The sequence below is a fragment of the Phoxinus phoxinus genome (genome assembly GCF_949152265.1).
Source record: "Phoxinus phoxinus genome assembly, chromosome: 10".
Lineage (NCBI taxonomy): Eukaryota > Metazoa > Chordata > Actinopteri > Cypriniformes > Leuciscidae > Phoxinus > Phoxinus phoxinus.
The window spans coordinates 11123185-11142981 of record NC_136885.1 but is presented as its reverse complement, the minus strand read 5'-3'; the positions used below and the strand labels follow the sequence as shown (position 1 = coordinate 11142981).

Sequence of the window (19797 nt, the reverse complement as noted above, 5' to 3'; positions counted from 1 at the left end):
TATTATTTTTTTCCATCCATTCTAAGTCCATGCAACCAAAAATCCCCCACTACTTCAACACCATATGAATCGAGCGGTTTAATCCAAATCTTCTGAGACATGATCACTTTATAATGAACAATTTAATTTAACGTATTATTCACATAAACATTGATAAGTCCACATACATAGAGCTCATCAAATATAGTAAACCCACTTTTACAATGTCTACAACTTTTTTCAAGAAAATTTGGGTTGCATAGACTTTCAATTGATGGACAAAAATAATCTTTCTTTGTGTTCCGAAGATGACCGGAAGTCTCATTAGTTTGGAACGACATGAGGGTGAGTAAAATTAAAAATTTTGGGTGAACTACCCCTTTAAGAACTTGATTTTAGACTTGATTTAGAAGAGATTATAAGGTTCATTACCTTGGTCTTTGAATGTGATGCGACAAAACACGTCTTTGAACCACATCAGCAAGTTTAAGTCGGTAAAACCCATCAAATCTGTTTTTTTAGGGTGAGGCTAAAACACTCAGTACAGACATTAAACCATTTTCCTTGTCTGAAAACTCCACAGGTCTAAACACGCCACCAAAACACCAGAGCTGAACAGCAGGTGTAGCATGGCACTTTTAGACTAAGGTCAACAGATTTTCACACTCACCTTGTCGCTATCCAGTGTGTTCTGGGAGGTGCGGGAGGCGATGGAGATGGTGTCTGGTTGACTGCTTGCGTCACCCTGACTGTCTAGGTCCTCTACATCCCTGCTATTCAATACGATAGACATCAGTTAAATAGACATCCGTTAAAAGTGCCAATTTACCAAAGAAAAGCTTTTTTACCCTGGTTTGACAGCTACTGTCAAAGACAAAATACTGATATGCATAAAATGTGTTTCTTCAGCTGGAGCTTATTCTAAGTTCCAGAGATCCATACTCTTATTATCAGGCTATGGATTGATGTGATTGGTTGACATACCGTTTGCCCTTGTGTTTGCTTGCAGTGGCTTTGGGAATGTGAATTGGCTCCTTGAGTGCCCCCCGTAAATGGATGGTGCGCTCCTGGATAACTTCACGTACATGTTTGATCCAATCCTGTTTGTTTTCAATACAGGAAGCCTGGGGGGGTGCATTGAATACAACCAAACATTAACAAACCTCTCTTTACAAAACAGACATAAATAGCTATTATAATTGTCAAAGCAGGCAATCAGAGTTGAAATTATGTCAAACCCTGTTTAATTCGTTATAATCTTTTATCAAAATACAATAACTTGCTCTGCTTCTAAATGTTTTTTCCTTTTAGATTACAAATCCCTCTTATTTTTCAACTCATGGCCTTTAACCACCTGTCAATTAAACTCAATCACGATTCAATTCGTTCTCAAGGGATAAAATCAATTCCCATCCATCCTACATTTCACTTGGGAATACGCCAGATTACCCAAGTAAAATAAGATGGGAGCAATGTTTAGTGATTTCAATTGTAAACCAGGCTAAAATTGTGAACATGAGAGCATCCATGTGTGTATCTACTGTACATGTGAGAACACATGGAGTGACACGTGATTCATTCCATGATTCAATGATGTCTGCAGAGATGAAGGGCAACCATTCAGAAACACAAGTTACATAAGGGATTACTTAAAGTACTTAGAAGTCTAACAAAATGATTTTATACAATGGTATGACTCAAGCCAGAGCTACAGTAGATGTTTGAGAAATCTGTGGTCTAAAAAACAAAAACACAATACAGTACATGAACATTCAAAACTTGAAAACATATCAACCTATCCAATCTATCAATCTAAGGACCCTAGGATGAGTGGTACTCTTTATTTTATAACAAATGGCGCTTTTCCACTGCATGGTACGGCTCGGTTCGGCTCGGTACGGTTCGTCTCGGCGCGGAACGGTTCGGCTCGCTTCGCTTTTCCACTGCGTGGTACGACTCGACTCGGTACGGCACGGTTCGGTTTGCTTTAGATCGGTTGCTTTTCCACTGCAGTTAGTACCGCTTCAAAGTGGGTGGGACTGATCGTTAATAGTTGTCGCCTCTAATTTGTCCCTACACTGTTTGTAGGTCCGGCGGCAATCAACGAGAGGAACGTCTGCACCTCGTCCACTGACCACGATTCAGCCATTTCTTTTTTGATTTTTTTTTAACTTATTTTGTCAAGTAAATACTCTAAAAACAGGTGCTACTGCGTTGGCTGTTGTCTGGCTATTTAAATCTAGCGGGTTTAGTGTCTCGTATCGCAAATACAATGACGCTGAAGTGACTGACCAATCAGTGATCTGCAGTGTTTTCACGTCACGTTTAGTATCGTTACGGTACGCTTGGAACCTCAACAGAGGTGGTACCATTTAAAGCGAGCCGAAGCGAGCCGTACCGTACCGTACTATGCAGTGGAAATGCGCCATAAGTGAGCCGTACCGAACCGAGCCGTACCGTACCATGCAGTGGAAAAGCGCCAAAGCGTGCCGTGCCGGACCGAACCGTACCGTACCATGCAGTGGAAAAGCGCCAAAAGATTATTGGAAAGATCCATTTGATTTGAGATAAGGGAAAACTTTTTCAATAATGAAACATGCGTATATGCTGAGCAAGTTAGTAATGTTTGGATGTGAATAAACTTGATAAGCAAAGAACACATTTATTGTGCAAAGAATTAGTGATAGTTCTACTGAAACAACTGAAAACATCTTAGATGAAGTATCAATTTTGAATGCAAATCATACCTTTAGGACAATTTTGTTGTCTGAGGTAGGTGTCCGTCCAACCCAGAGTGCAAATTTACATGGATCTCCTTCCACATGTTCAGTAACTCCTAGTTCTGAGGTCTAGGCAGAGCAAAAAAATAAAAATAATAAGTATGTATGGCCATCCTTAATCTGTAATCAGGCAAGCATTTTTTGTTAAAGTCCCCCTGTGGTGAAAATCCAGCTTTTAATGTCTATGTGGTGTTGTTAATATGCTATGTGCAAATTCATAAGTCAACTCAACACCATTGCTGTGTATTTTCTCTTTAAAACTGCAGTGAACCAAAAACTCAGTTTGAAATAGCTGGTGTTTCTATTGTCACAAACTACCTTGTAACCAATCACGTCAACGAGTGGATCTCTGAGCTGAGTGGAGGTGGGGCTAATTTGCATATACATAGAACCGCATATACTAAATGAAGCAAGGGTGTAGAGTTACATTTGGGTGATCAAATATGGGTTTTAAGGGATAAAACTATTGACTACAGGGGGACTTTAAGTAATTGATAACAAAATTAAAAGAAAACCCATACCATAAGCTTGCTCTTGTAGAGGTACTTGCTTCTGCCATTGGAGTCTTTGACGTCCTTGCTGAAGATGAGGGACATCTCAAAGAGGAAGAGGTGCCGCTCTCTGCCCTTACGGATCAGAGTTTTTGGATCCCAAACCTGGAATGATTCTTGCAGAATCAACTCACCCTGAGACTCAATGTTCTCATCAAAACCTGAGAGGACAGGAGGCAGAGTAAGAGACAGTGATGAGAGAGAGTTGTTGAACAATGATATACGGTAAAAATTATGGTTTGGGTTTGGTTTAACAAGCTGTGTGTGTTTATGTCTGTGTTACTCACCATCAAGCATGCTGAGGTGCATGGCATCATTCGCTCTCTTGGGCACACTGAGCATGACCTCCAGACCATCTTTAATTTCTCCTTTACCTTCCTCACAGCATGTCAATAGTTCCTGTGTACAAACATAACAATTGTACTTGTACATTTGAAGATAAACATTAAAGAGTTTGTGCTTTAATGTGGATTTTGTAATAAGACATTATTTTTAACATGCGGTGGAGCATCCCTTTCTTTTCTTTTTTCTTTTGTAAATATATTTACTGAATAATTCCATGCTGGCCCAGGCCAGTTAGTGCTGGTATACTGGACTAGCTGGTGGACCAGCATAGTCATGCTGTTCTAAAGCAAAACGGAGCTGGTGAAGCTGGTTCACTAGCATGGTCTTGTGGGGTTGAGTGTGTGTAAGCCAGATGTCTGTCTGCAAGCAGCGTTTTGGGACAAGCATTGTTTTTGCTTGTATACTTCTATATTCAACACATTAATAAAGTAAAGTAAAGGAAAAACAATATAATATTAAAACATTACAACTTTGTAATTTATTTTGTTCCATCTGTTAAAAGCTTTATTTTGATGGTCCCTTTAACACATTCTATGGACTATAAGTAACATTGCACCTACATGTCAACTAATTCTCATTAGTAGAGTATTAATAGGCTGGTAGGGTTAGGGTTAGAATAAGTTGACAAGTACTTGCAAAGTTACTTCTAGTCAGTAGAATGTCTGTTGGGGAGCAACACAATAAAGAGTTTGGTTCAAGTCTGTGCTCAACTTCTTTGCTTTGTTTGTGTAGAATCTGTATTTCATCTTTGCTGAGATTGTTTCAATTATAGTAGAAACACACCTTTAGCAGCAGCTGATACTTGGTGATCCTCTGAACCGGTTTAATAAGGTATGATGAGATGGAATTGGCCAGCCTGTGCCTTTGTTGGATTTCCTGCACACATACAAACACAAAAAGACTTTTAATTAAAACGACAAACATCTTACACATCCTGGAAAACAATCATGATGAAACCATTTATCTTTTAGTCTTTCTATTATTATATAGCTTCTTGATAGCAATTTTACAAAAGCAGAGCTCAAGGCTAAAACCATTCATCAGAGTGAAAGAAGAGTCCGTCTGTTCTGATCGCCTGGCAACAGTTTAACAGTGAGGCATCATAACCCCGCCAAACACACAGGACACACACCCCCTCTCTCTAAGACCTCCACCTACCAGATCAAGAACAGAACTGCTCAACAGACCACAGAAACCTTACACACACACTCAAATACATACACACATTAATGGAGACACACGATAATACTATGGCAAATACACAATGTCACATACATATTCATATAAACACCCACATTCTCTGTGAAATACACACAAAAAGTGTTGTATAATCTGAATAAATAAACGGAACTTCCTTGATTCAAGTGTATAAAGGGGATACTTACACAGAATCATATGCCCTTTAATAATATTTATGTAAAGTATTGTATGATTAGTTTTGCTTGGTACTCACATCAAAATAGGGCCCTGCGTGTTCCAGAATCAGCTGAGTGGAGTCAGGCTTGTTCTTACAGTAATTCACGTACATCTGAAACTTATCCGCCTGAAAATCATCAACAGCAAATCATTTAAACATATAAAACATCATTTTTTAAAACATTTTGAACCCAAATATGTTCACCCCGCCCCCCCCCCATTTATAATAACTGGAGTCTCTTTTAAAGTAATAACTATTATCAGAACGTTTTAAATAAATGCTGATTCAAGAGACACTTCAAGAGATTAGTGAAATAAATATTTGTGTGAAGCAATTAGCTGTGATAGTTTCAAAGATGCGATCAATAATTGCTTATATTGATGAGAACCTGTTATTTTCCCTTACTGTACCACTGTACCAATAATATAAGGGAATCAGTTACAATCAGTTACAGTTACAATAGTCCATAAGCTGCTTTTGACAGTTACAGATATTGGTGGCACTTTGTTTTACAGTACTGAGTGAGTTTAAATATCAGCAAGGTTTCTATTTAATAATTTAATATTTGCATTTATTCAAGCAAATACAGTTAAGATATATTAATACATATTATTCCTGTGATGGCAAAGGGCAAAGCTGAATTTTCAGCAGCCATTACTCCAGCTTTCAGTGTCACATGATCCTTCAGAAATCATTCTAATATGCTGATTTGGTGCTCAAGCAAAAAGTGTTTAATACAATTGAATGCATCCTTTCTAAATTAAAGTATTCATTTCTTTAAAAGCAATCTACTGACCCTACTTTTGAAAGGTAGTGTAAGTAGTATGTACTTAGTATAATAACTAGGTACTAACCCTAAACACTAAACCAAAATTTAACCAATTTTGAAGTCCAAAAAGTTACCTTACTGTACTGTATATTACTCAGTATTATTCTTTCTATGTAAACTGTAAGTGTATGTGCTGTAAAATACAGTGCAACCCAGATACGTGTTTTGATAATCTGATTTAATGTCAACATAATGTTACACTAGACTAGTCTAGTGCACTTCTTGATCAGATTATCTCTAGCACAGAGACACACTCACCCATGTGACGAAACAGTGACCCACATCCTCTGGAAGCTGCTCATATTTTTCCAAATCTTTAAGGAAAATGCTGAGGAAAGGACAAAGTATGGCATAGGGAAATGGTAAGTAAAGAAAATTACAATTCAATAATTCTGCAGTTTTTCAATAAAAATTTCAATAAAACTGCAGTTCATTGGTTCACTGACTTGTGATGGAACTCTAATAGGTCTTGCATGTTGCCAAAGATGATGTGCTCTTTGTTGACAATCCCTGGGGGAATCTCTTCCACACCACTGCTCATCTCCCACAGATAAGTCTGAAACACACACACACACACACACACACACACTTAGAATTTAGAATTCTTTACAACAATGTGATAAACTAATGCTATTAAACAATGAAAGACACCTTCTATAATTCAGTTTGCATAGTTCTGAAATGGGAAATATGGAAATATGGACTTTTCTTTATAGGAATAGTTGGCTCTGATATTAATACAAATTTCCGGTTAAACTTTATTTTAAGGTGTCATTGTTACAGTGTAATTATATATTTAAGCACTGAGTAATATTAAGCAACTACATTTATTTACTATAGGGTTAGGGTAGGATTCAAATAAAGTGTTACCAATTTTTCGTACCTGCACAGCCTTAATTATGTCAACAGAAAATAAAAGTAATTCCTGAAGTGGAGAACATTCTCCCAGTATAATAATTGTCATCAAATTTACTTTAATTTGATGAAAATTATTACGAAAACAACACTGATTATGCTTTTGTCTTCAAATTAATGTGTCCCAAAAACTAAATAAAGCAGGCCATTTATTAAGAAATTAAAAATTGACCATGTTGAGCATGTTTTACAGTTTTGCTATTTATTTTATAGGGTTAGTTCACCCAAATATTTTGTCATTAATTACTTACCCTCATGTCGTTCTAAACTCGGACCACAAATTAATCTTTTTAATGAAATCTGAGAGCTTCATTGACAGCCTAAGCAACTGCCACTTTTAAGCACCAGAAAGGTAGTAAAGACATCATTAAAGTAATCCATGTGACCCAAGTGGTTTAACCTCAGTTTTATGAAGCGACACGAGTGTTTTGTTCACGCAGAAACAACACGCATGCGTCGTGGGGCTTTCGTGAAAGCGTTCTCGTGAGCGTTCTCATGTTGCTTCATAAAATTGAGGATAAACCACTGGAGTCACATGGATTACTTGTATGATGTCTTTGTCTTTTTAGGGTTTGAAAGCTGTAGTTGCATAGGCTGTCAATGCAGGGACAGAAAGCTCTGAGACAACATGAGGGTGAGAAATTAATGATATAATTTTTTTTGGGGTGAACATACCTGTATTAATCAGAATTCTGGGTCATAAACACAATATTATCCAAAATATACAAAGTAACTGAATATTAACGTAATAAAAGTAATTCTGGGTGCTATAATAGAACAAGAAATTAAAGGAACATACGATATACATAAATCAATAAACAGATGGGTTAAAGCACCCTTGGAGATGAACTTCAGATTTTGCTTTTGCATGTTGCTGTCCTAGACGTGAATGAGAATAAATGAGCTGATTAAATTACTGTGCAGAATTACTAAAATGCATCATAACAAATGAATCACTGACAGTCTTTCCCTGAAAATAATAGAGGAAAAACAATGCACATGTATTATTTTCAGGAATATGATTACATGTGTATTCCAAAGCGCATGAATATTCCCATTTGGATTAAAAAATGATGCATATAAACATGGTCAGTGTTTTAATGACACTCAATCTTTTTATGAGATCAAACAGTAGCGGTTCTTGGACAAACTGGATTGTTTTTTGGGCTGAACTGCAGTGAATACATTTATAGCACAGGGCTTTTGTGATCTGTCCAAAGTGGACATTGGTGTACCACGCCCTCGAAATGTCGGTCCGTACGGAGCAGATCGTGACAAAAACACTTACATCCATACACTCCCGCAGGTCTCTCACGTATGTCTTCTCGGTCTGAATGAGCTCCGCCATTATAAACCTGAAAGAGGGCAATGCAACAGAGACCTATTGTCAACATTAGTTTGAAAGCACAATGCATCTGGGAGGGGTTTCAATCTGGTATAAAACATTGAGATGTTTATTTTAGTATGAATATTCAAGGGCGTTTCCACACAAAACAAAATAACTAAAAGTTGGACTTTGCCATTGGCTTGTTATCATATAATCAGGTTTAAAAGACGTACTCTTTTCTCCGGGCCGATTTGCGTTTCTCTTCATTGAGTTCATGGTTGACGTCTCTGAGTTTGACCTCTGCACCAGGAGCACTGGCTGGGATGATGTCCAACTGCAGATCTTTACTCTGAAACCCCCAAAGAGATGTTTTAATGGTCAGAAATCACCGTTCTTTCATAGATTAACATGGTTAATGACTCTTACAGCGAAGATATGGTTCATCCACACTCAACACACTCACAGCCCTCTCTCACCGCTTTGTTGGAGTCAGTGGACAGGCCGAGAGCTTTCTCCAGACAGGAACGGTACTTGTCCATGCGGAGGGAAAAGTCACGGTAGCGTTTGTCCACCGAGGCGACCCATTTCTGAATCTCGCTCGCATGGGCGTGGCCTTTCTCACAAAAACCATCAGCCAGCTGGATCAACAACTTTACCCGCTCTTTGGTTTGCTGGGAGAGAGAGAGAGAGAGAGAGAGAGAGAGAGAGAGAGAGAGAGAGAGAGAGAGAGAGAGAGAGAGAGAGAGAGAGAGAGAGAGAGAGAGAGAGAGAGAGAGAGAGAGAGAGAGCGCTGCAGTGATTCCACAGATCAAGTCACCTTTATTTCAATAGCGCTTTTTACAATACAGATTGTTTCAAAGCAGCTATACAGAGACAACAGGAAATAATGCAACAAAGTTTGTTTCTAGAAGAAAATAGCGTCATAGTCCAGCTTAAGTAAGCTCACTGATGTTTAATTTTTGTTGTAAAAAGTTATAAATATAGTTAATTTATATATATATATATATATATATATATATATATATATATAGCCACTCTGGAGAAAACCGTGATGTCATTGTTCAGCACAGTTCAGTTCTCATATAATGGTGTAAATGCAGTCAGATCAATAATATTGTTGAATATTAAATTAAATGTCCCCAGTCAGAGTGTAAACATCATCTGGGAGGTGTATTGTGAGTTTTATAAACCTGTAACATGCTAAGAATCACAGTTTTAGGATGAACTTTGGATGAAGGTGTAGGAATAGTTCAGAAGCTATAGTTGAGAAGCCATTTCACTTGTATATATATCCGTTAAAACAGGGAATAAAAATACTATCACAACTTCCTTTTCATGGAAGTTTCTACTTAAAATTCGGTTTGATATAATAAAAACATGACCACATGGTCACGGGATCCTATGAGGGAACGTCATCCATAGAGTCATAGAGTAAAAGCTTTAATGCCATGATTGTTGGGCATTTTCAGTATTAACTAAACAGCTTTGCTCTCTATTACGTAAAATAGCACTCTATAGACATTAAAGGGATAGTTCACTTAAAAATGTAAATTCTGTCATCATTTACTAACCCTCAAGTTGTTTCAAACCTGTATGAACTTTGGATGAAGGTGTAGGAATAGTTCACCCAAAATGAAAATGTTGTAATTTTTTACTCATTTTTTTATTTTTACCTGTATTATCACCTGACAAATCTTTTTTTTTATTTTTTTTATGTAATATTGCAAAATGTATTATAATGATTTATCCATTACCCTCTTAATCTTTCATCTTTAATCAAAATAGCTTCCACTCCCTCTGGCAGCGACATCTCTTCTCTTCTCTTGATGACATTTTTACTTGCACGAATGCGGGTCGACCAATAGAAAACCACAACGATCCCACGATTCAATCAAGTCCTGATGGACGTAAATCAAGTCCCGCCCAATATATTTTTTTCTAGTTTGAGAAGCCATTTCACATATCCGTTAAAACAGGGAATAAAAATACTATCACAACTTCCTTTTCATGGAAGTTCCTACTTAAAATTCGGTTTGATATAATAAAAACATGACCACATGGTCACGGGATCCTATGAGGGAACGTCATCCATAGAGTCATAGAGTAAAAGCTTTAATGCCATGATTGTTGGGCATTTTCAGTATTAACAAAACAGCTTTGCTCTCTATTACGTAAAATAGCACTCTATAGACATTAAAGGGATAGTTCACTTAAAAATGTAAATTCTGTCATCATTTACTAACCCTCAAGTTGTTTCAAACCTGTATGAATTTCTTTCCTCTGCTGAACACAAAAGAAGATATTTTGAAGAATGTCGGTTACATACAGTTGATGGACCCCATTGACTTTCATAGTATATATATTTTCTTCTATGGAAGTCAATGGGGTCCATCAACTGTCTGGTTACAGACATTTTTCAAAACATATTTTTTTCAATTCAGAAATTCAAACAGATTTGAAACAGCTTGAGGGTGAGTAAATACATTTTAATTTCTGGGTGAAACGAATACACCGCCCTTATACACCATCTTATCATATATATATTTGAGACATACCTTGGCTGTAATCTGGAATTCCTCATGTTCTTTCAGCAGTTCCTGTGTGTGGTGTATAGTGGAGCCTGTAGAGGTGTGTGTGGATAGGTAAAACTCTCCTGTGTCATGGATCCACTCCAAAGCCTACAGAAAACAGTAAAAAAAGATGTGAATATGTGCATGTGTGTTGGCTTCACGGCTTCAAAAGAATACCAGTAAAGGGACAAAACAAGTTGTCTTCAAGTTGTATTTCAGGGTTAGGTTTAGTTCATCGAACCTATAATTAGCTTTTATTAACAATAGATGTCAAAGGGAAGTCCGGGCGGACACGGATATCTAAATAAGCCAGTGTATAGACCCGTGTGTATATGTTATACTCTCATTTGTCCACAAGAGGGAGGGAGATCTTTAAAAGTGCTCTTGCTCATTTTGAAACACACATTTTCATGTCTTTTTAAAAGTAACCAATTTCAGAATAGTTTTGTGAATGGTTCAGAATGGTTTGATTGTTTGGGTTGCATTGTGTGCAACCTCAAAGTAATACTAATATTCAAAGAGAAAAAAAAAAAGACAACTACAGAAGAAAACCGCATGGTCCGTCCTGAATGCTTAAATGTGAAAACGAAGAGAGAAACTCCATCCAGTACCACAGACTTCCACTCTGTAATTATGCAACTTGATACCATTTCGGTTATTTTATAGACAGAACGTTTTTGAAGGTTGTGATACATGACAGTTGACTTCTGTCAAGTTTATATAGCAGTCACGCAAACCACTGAACACTTGACCTGACGTGCTTCTGTTATTTGAGACTCCAGAAATACTTGTTGTGGTCTGCGGCAGCTTCTAGTCAATTCTGTATGACATCAAATAATGTGATCTCGAATAGACGGTAGGGTTGAACTGAATTTCTTGAGAATGAATTTATGTCTGTGGAGCTGATGTTTGAAGAAAGACGAGAGTTTCTTACACTATTCAAATTTTAAATCTATTAAATGTTCATAATGCTAGTGTCAGCCTAAGATTACATTAATGACGCATAAAAGCTTTTCAAAATTACAAGCTCTACTTTGTTTGGCTGAATTTGTGCAAGATTCTGAAGTCAGGGTGCACGGGTCTGAGACATTTAATTGAAAAATGACATGTAAGCATGTTGCAGACACTAACACGACGTATGACGCATTAAAAATCATAATGTCTGGTTCCTGGGAATTGAACCCATGACCTTGGTGTCTAGCACCATGCTTTCCCAGTATGTCAGATCTTTTTACTTTCAGAAGAACGTAAGTGCAACACTATGATTAATGATATGTGGGTGGATTACATCTGTCTATGTATATACGTATGAGTTTATAAAAAAAAATATTGTTGAAATCTGTTTAAGTACCTGCCAAGCTGAGGTTATGCTACAAATGATCATTGTCTGTCACTTTTATGCACTAGGATTGTCAAATATATATTGTAAAATGTAAAATATTGCAACTGTAATTTAGCTTTTGAAAAGGAAACAATAATAACTACTACTAAAAATGATAACAACAAAAAATATATAAAAAATTCTAAATGGACATAATTGGCATAAGTCGATGTTACGACATAAAAAGTCATGAGTTACAGTCGGAATAATGAGATACTAAGTCATAATTATGATAAAACAGTATTTTTTTTTTATAATAATAAATAGCAATATCCTGTACTATTCATTTTTCCTTTCCCCCTGTTTTTGGGACGGCATGACAACAGTACTTTACTATTAATAGATCTTAATTTTGATTAGTTGCCCAAATCAATGGTCAGCGTACAGTAAGCCTTTGTAAGGAAATATTTATTTCCCTTATGATTTGTTCTTCTTTATTTTCTGTAAAGCAATACTTTTACAGAAATTCAGAAATTGCATTTTTCACTTTAATTTTCGTTATATCTGTACAAGCAAGAGAGTGTTGTGACATTGACAACTTCACACTCATGCCGGGTTTAGACTACACGATATCAGCCGATTTTGGCACAACCTGTTTGACCTAGAGTCGTGGACATCAGGACGCAACAATCGATCGTTTTATCTCATATAGTGTGTGTGATAGTGAATGACAACTGACGCCAACATTTCAGGGCATAACAACAGACATAGTACCTTACTATGGGACAGGACATAACAACAGAAAAACTAGCAAGTGTTTTTTTTTTTTTTTTCAGTCCTCCACAAATAGTTCCATCACATCTGTGACATTGACCAATAGGAGCACAGAAGCTCTTCCATATACAGCTTCAAACATGGTGAAACGAAAGAGAGAAACAATGGTATTGGTGCTTTTATGCAACGGAGGCAAGATTCATGGATATTTTAGCTAAAGTTCTCCTTGGATGATTGTACAGGTGAAACTCGAAAAATGTGAATATTGTTCAAAATTTAATTTATTTCAGTAATTCAACTTAAAAGGTGAAACTAATATATTATATAGACTCATTACATGCAAAGTGAGATATTTCAAGCCTTTATTTGTTATAATTTTGATGATTATGGCTCACAGTTTATGAAAACCTTTTCACAATATTATAATTTTGAATTTGTGGTTTTCATAAACTGTAAGCCATAATCATCAAAATGATAACAAATAAAGGCTTGAAATATCTCACTTTGCATGCAATGAGTCAATATAATATATTAGTTTCACCTTTTAAGTTGAATTACTGAAATAAATGAACTTTTGCACAATATTCAAATATTTAGAGTTTCACCTGTACAGTCCTCTCCATGCTATCCAGGAACGTGTCCACTGCCAGGTTTTCGTTCTATTTTTGGGGCTTTACTGGTGACAAGACAGCCAGTAGAAAACACGCCGCATCGGTAGCCATTGTTTGTTTACGCTCCACGATGATTGGTTGAAAGCAAGGTGTAGTCTTGTCCACGACACAAGAATTGTCAAAATCACATAATCTGAAATGTCGTTTGGTCTGAGCCCGGCATTAGATGCGCCTCCTCACAAACCTAACCTCTGTCTAAGTTGGTGGGTGTTGTAGTACTTGACCACAGTTTGGACCTGACTATATGCTGAGCTAAAAGGCAGATTCTTTTGGATCACACTGGCACTGACCTGTTTGGTGCTGCGTTCAAACACCACATACTGCTGACACTGGTCAAGCCTCCTCTTCCTCATGGTCCAGAAGTGCAGAACCCGGTTCTCCCGCTGCAGCAACTCATTTAGGATGTCTGTAGGACACAAGGACAGAATCAGAAACACAGAAAATACCTGAACCCTGGATTCATGACAATAAATCATGTAAATCAAAAAGCAAATAATGGTTCAACTTCAGTCCTAATTGTGGCCCTTTAAACCAATCACAAAATGAGGATGTGGTCTTACTCTTGACTTGTTGTTCAGGGGCTTTGACATGTGCGAGCATTCCCGGCATGTTCACGCTGTTTCTGTGCAAGTACTTGAGGAAGACATCGGCGTTGCGTCTGGCTAGTGTGCATGCCTTCAGAGAGAGAGAGAGAGAGAGAGAGAGAAGAAAAGAGTCAGTTATGTGTAAATTCGCACAAAAAGTTTGATCAGAACGCTACTTGAGAACCTGAGTGCGTGTGTGTGTGCGCTCGGTACCTTGAGGAAGGCCTCTTTCTGCTCCAGGTGTTTACTGATCATGGGAGTCACGTGATCAGACTCCGAGTTTGGTCCCAGTTTATCAGTCCCTCCACACCAGTCTTCCTCTCGTTTGTATTCCTGCTCCAAACTTTCCAGCACACTACACACCTGCAGAACACACACATGTAGGTAAAAATAGACAGTATTATTCAGATATTTAAAGGCAAAATCACATTTCCGCCACATTTCACATTTGGCAAATCATGATTATGACATAAGCAAACATTATGAGACAAAAAGTGGAAATTATACATGACTAAATCATAGTTATGAGATAAAAACGAACTTTGTCATAATTTTGACTTTTTATCTTATAATTATATCATAATTATGAATTTTTCATTTATAAATTCAAATTAAACATATCATAATTATAAGACAGTAGAACTTATTGTCATAATTTTGACTTGTTGACTTGGCTTTGGCTTGCTTGGTTGGAGACATTTAATATTCAACAATATTATTATTATCTGCCTTACTTAAGGTGGACGATGACGCAATTTTCTTCTAGAAACAAACTTTGTTGTATTATTTTCATTTTGTCACTGTGAAGCTGCTTTGATACAATCTGTATTGTAAAAAGCGCTATATAAATAAAGGTGACTTGACTTGACTTGTCTTATAATCATAACATCATTTTGATTTATATCATAATTATGAATTCTAAATGTGTAAATTAAATTAAACATGTCATAATTATAACACAGTATGTCTTAATATTAGCTTTTTATCGCATAACTATTAAAGTATTTCACAATTTAACATTTTATGTAATTCACATGATTTACTGTACCTTTATACATTCCCACTACACTACAAGTAGGATTTAGCTAAATTCTATGAATATGCTTTTTTTTATGTCCACAATGTTGAGTTAACTTAGAAAACGTTTTTTAATGTTTTAAAAAAAAACATTAAACAAACAAAATTTTAAACATTGGACATACTATAGACATAAGCGCTAAAATAAATGAGAGACTGAGGTCAAACCATCACAGGATCACTATCAAGACAAGCTCACTGACCTGCTCTGATGTCTTGTAGAAAGCCACCGAGGCATTGACCAGTTTGAGGCGGTCTTCCATCTTAAGCATGAGCTGCTGCCAGTGAGACGCCACCTTCTCCGCGCAGTCACGGATCATGTCCATGTCGTAGTGATTGGCCTGTAGCAGAGCCTCTGCCTTCTGCTGCACCTGCAGTGCACTCTGATGGGTTTTCTGCGGAGAAGGACAATGAAAGAGAAAGTGAAAACAAGAAGAGAAAGCAAAAATGACCAAAATTGAAAGAAAATGACAATTGTTTTTAGTGCAAGACACGCTGACTAGCATAAGTTACAGCAAAACAAAACAAGACAAAAAACAAGACGAAAGAAAACATCAAAACGAAAAAAAAAAAAAAATCTAAACAAAACAAATAATAATAAAAAGAAAAAAAATGTATCATATCATATCATAACATAACATAAAACACAACAAAACAACAAAGCAAAGCAAAACAAAAACAGTATGTCTACAGGTGAAACTCGAAAAATGTTAATATCGTGCAAACGTTCATTTATTTCAGTAATTCAACTTAAAAGGTGAAACAAATATATTATACAGTCTCATTACATGCAAAGTGAGATATTTTAAGCCTTATTTGTTATAATTTTGATGATTATGGCTATGAAAACCTTTTCACAATATTCTAATTTAGAATTTGGGGTTTTCATAAACTGTAAGCCATAATCAACAAAATTATACAACAAATAAAGGCTTGAAATATCTCACTTTGCATGCAATGAGTCTATATAATATATTAGTTTCACCTTTTAAGTTGAATTACTGAAATAAATGAATTTGTGCACGATATTCTAATTTTTCGAGTTTCACCTGTATGTGTACGTGTTGTTTTTTGGTACCTCAATAGCATGCTGAAACTGCTCATGTTCTCGCTGTAACTGTTCCGCCTCCTGCAGGGAACTGGCTGTGATGAGACCTGCATTGAGCATCGACTCCCCATTTCGGATCCAGCCCAGCACCTGAAACACACATAACCAAAGGATTTAAAGGGGGCATGCCATGGACTATAAGTTTAGTCGGCCAATCAGAGCGTTCTGCACTTTTTGGAAGGACGGTCTTCATAGAGACAGGACCGTTATGAGCGTTACTGAAAGACTGGGAAGAGAGGTGCTGCAATAATGTAATATATATATATATATATATATAAAATAATTTTTTTTTTTTTTAACATTCAAGCATGAAAACCTATTCTTCTAGACCAGATTTTTTTTTAAAAGGACATAATACGACCCCTTTAACACTTGACCAGGCCCAGACAGAATCTACAGACTTCAGGGTTCTGTAGAATGGATTTGTAACGTCGTCAAGTATGTCAAAGACTGAAGAGCCTTGGAACGCGCAGCTTTGTATGATGCTTTGATGTCATTTCCTCTGAAACAGGAAGCTAAGGCAAGACATATTTTATTATTCCTCCCCCTTTTCAAATAGCCAATGGCGTTTAGTTTACCTCACAGACTGCAAGTCATACTTGACAGGACCATGGAAGCGAATCCGAGCGCTGATGATACGTTGTATTCAATAGAAGAAGTGTGAATAAACTCTAGCCATTTCATTCTCAACCAACGTACAGTTGGAAAACGGAATACAACATGAGCGTTTGATCAATCGAACACACATCTCCTGCCCCTATTGCTCTGTGACGTGTCAAAGGTCGCTTTGGCCAAGTGGTATTATTCATAGCATAGGGGGCGGAGCTTTAGATTCTAGAGAGCATTTGATTGGACAGAAGATGTGATGAGAAGCTGATGTCTGCGGTTGTAAAAATCTGTGATCCATTTTAGCGGAAGTGAGACATTAAGTTTTGAAAGCTTATAATGTATCTCCTAAATGCGAATTTTGTCATTGTGTTGGAACACACCAGCTTATTCATAACCTTAAGGCTAACATATTTATACTAAAAGATATATGTTTTATACTAAAACAACAACGTTATTTTAAAAGATAAATAACTATATTTTAGGGGGCCTTTAGATAGAGTTAACTCTGTGTACTACACTTGGCTGAAAGAAATGTTTGAAGTCTACACATAATCAATGCCTATTCAGAATTAAGTGACAGTATTCAGAAGTTAAGGTCACTGGTACTCATTTCATTTGTAAAAAGGTTAGCCAAATAAAAAAGAGGTCAATTACATATTGAAATATTAAGGGCACTATTAAAAAAAAAAACACAGCTTGTTTCATTTTAAAGGTCAGTTAGAGGGAGAAGTTAATTCTTGGTTTTGTGCGGGAAACCGTGACTAAAATGGGCAGAAGAGGGAAAATGGTGTACAATGTCTTTTACAGTAACTCAAAAAGTGCTGTTTTCTGAAATGAGTTGAGGCAACGTCTAGTGTGCTGTAAACAGAGAGATTGCATCAGTGGGAAAGTGAGAAATATTTGGTACTGACAGATGTGTTCTCTGACTCCACCTTCAGGTCTAAATTCCAAGCTGTCTCCTGACACACTGACTCACACTCTACACACCTGCTTTAGCGCTGATACACCGACAGTGACAGATAACACAACTATGTTTCTTGCATAAACGTAAATAAACACACTGAAAACTGCCACACAGGCGCAAATTTTTCCTGTAAAGTCAAAAAACATGATTACATGTCTACTAACCACCACACACCCACTAAAATACTCCTAAAACCACACGGCTCCTCCACATCTCTAATCAGTCCTTTCCTCTAGAGCAGTCCAGACAAAAATAAATATAGAATAATAAAATAAATAAATAAAAGGATGAAATGAGATTACCAGCTGCTCCTTCTGGCCTAGTTTTTCCGTTAGCTCCTGTATGAAATCAGATCCGCCACTCAAAACGGACCAACTATTAACACTGATATTTAAATATTAAAATGGCAGTATTAACAAGTTGTTAACAAACATTAAATAATGCTTAAAGGATCGGTAGTTAGTAGTTCAAACACTAATACATATGCAAATATATAAATCAAGCGTCTAGCAATTGAATATTATTATATATATATATATTATAATTATATTATTTATATATTATATAATAATAAACTGACATCTTCATTTCTTGACTTGACATGGTTAGATTCAAATGGTCAATATCATTTATTAGGTTAGCTGTCCACCTTAGAGGTAATCACCACGTTTATAACGAAATCATCATACTTAAAAATATGACATTAATCATATAAAATACAATTTATTGTTAATGTGAAGCCATTTTGAAATATGATGCGATGTCTTTAAAGCAGTCTAAGAATCTTTCAGAATATTAAAAATAAATCTGTAATTTTAAAATCTGATTTTTTTTATTTATTTTTTTATAAACAGAATATGGTACAATATTTGTTGGAGAGATTGCTTTGAACAACTATTAGCTATGTTATAAATGTCAATGTTCAATTAAAAATATTAATTCAATAATACACTATGCGAGTGGTGAAAAACACGTTTTTCTTTAACCCCCGATGAATCATGTATCTTTGTTAGTGAAAGAAATGACACTGCCTAAAATATTATGAGCTTAATATCATTGTTTACTGGAAGGAGACACCGCCTATCAGTTACATCACACAAAAAAGAAACGTACATTGCGAGACAATGTAACAAACCTAAGATATGTAACAAGGTGTACAAGGCAATGTCAGATTTTCAGCCTCGGTTTAGCCTACATTCATTACCCATGAGTCACTGCACAGGTACAGACAGAGGAAATTCCCACCTCAAAAATAAAAAACCTCTATTGGATAATTAACCATGACATATTAATTATGGCAGTATCAAATCATACAGTGGTTGTTCTGTTCTCAGCTGAGAAAGCTGCATCATGATCTGAAATGTAAATGTAAGTGCCTGAGTGAGTTCTTGAGTGTGTGGACAGTGAGATGTTACCTGTTTGACCTCGGCCTGTAAGTGTCGGAGCTGCACACACTGCTCCAGGTGTCTTCTGTGTTGCTCTGCGGCTGCGTCCAGCTCCTGTTGTTTCTCATGCAGGAAATCTAACAGATCCTGAACCCGCGTCGCCATGTCAACGTCGCGGTCGCACAACAACTCCACACCTTCACAGAGAGAGAGAGAGAGAGAGAGAGAGAGAGAGAGAGAGAGAGAGAGAGAGAGAGAGAGAGAGAGAGAGAGAGAGAGAGAGAGAGAGAGAGAGAGAGAGAGAGAGAGAGAGAGAGAGAGAGAGAGAGAGAGAGAGAGAGAGAGAGAGAGAGAGAGAGAGAGAGAGAGAGAGAGAGAGAAATAAATTGAGCTTTTGTCAAAATGGATTTGGTTGTTTTCCTTTATGTGACGCTTTCAAAAACCTGACACAAACATATTTAGGTCATATAATTTCATACAGTAAAAAATCTGTCTGTCTGTCTTCTAAAATTCTAAATATTACCAACAACTATAATAGCATATCATGACACTAAAATAACACTGATATACATTCATTCAGAATCATCACTG

General features: G+C 36.6%; 1 protein-coding gene across 2 annotated transcripts in view; it reads right to left on the bottom strand.

The window, feature by feature from the left end:
- The window catches only part of triob (trio Rho guanine nucleotide exchange factor b), a 153017-nt gene that overhangs the window by 38302 nt on the left and 94918 nt on the right, over positions 1-19797 (bottom strand). For both annotated transcript variants that reach the window (XM_079626370.1, XM_079626371.1), the window contains exons 16-34: positions 19237-19403; positions 16219-16338; positions 15344-15535; positions 14277-14426; positions 14040-14154; positions 13770-13885; positions 10699-10821; positions 8620-8814; positions 8377-8492; positions 8105-8171; positions 6348-6457; positions 6160-6229; positions 5109-5198; positions 4439-4531; positions 3598-3709; positions 3281-3471; positions 2727-2828; positions 964-1103; positions 650-749 (exon numbers count right to left, since the gene is read on the bottom strand). In XM_079626370.1, coding sequence (XP_079482496.1) covers positions 650-749; positions 964-1103; positions 2727-2828; positions 3281-3471; positions 3598-3709; positions 4439-4531; positions 5109-5198; positions 6160-6229; positions 6348-6457; positions 8105-8171; positions 8377-8492; positions 8620-8814; positions 10699-10821; positions 13770-13885; positions 14040-14154; positions 14277-14426; positions 15344-15535; positions 16219-16338; positions 19237-19403 — 2369 coding nt within the window. The remainder of the gene's footprint in view (positions 1-649; positions 750-963; positions 1104-2726; positions 2829-3280; positions 3472-3597; positions 3710-4438; positions 4532-5108; positions 5199-6159; positions 6230-6347; positions 6458-8104; positions 8172-8376; positions 8493-8619; positions 8815-10698; positions 10822-13769; positions 13886-14039; positions 14155-14276; positions 14427-15343; positions 15536-16218; positions 16339-19236; positions 19404-19797) is intronic.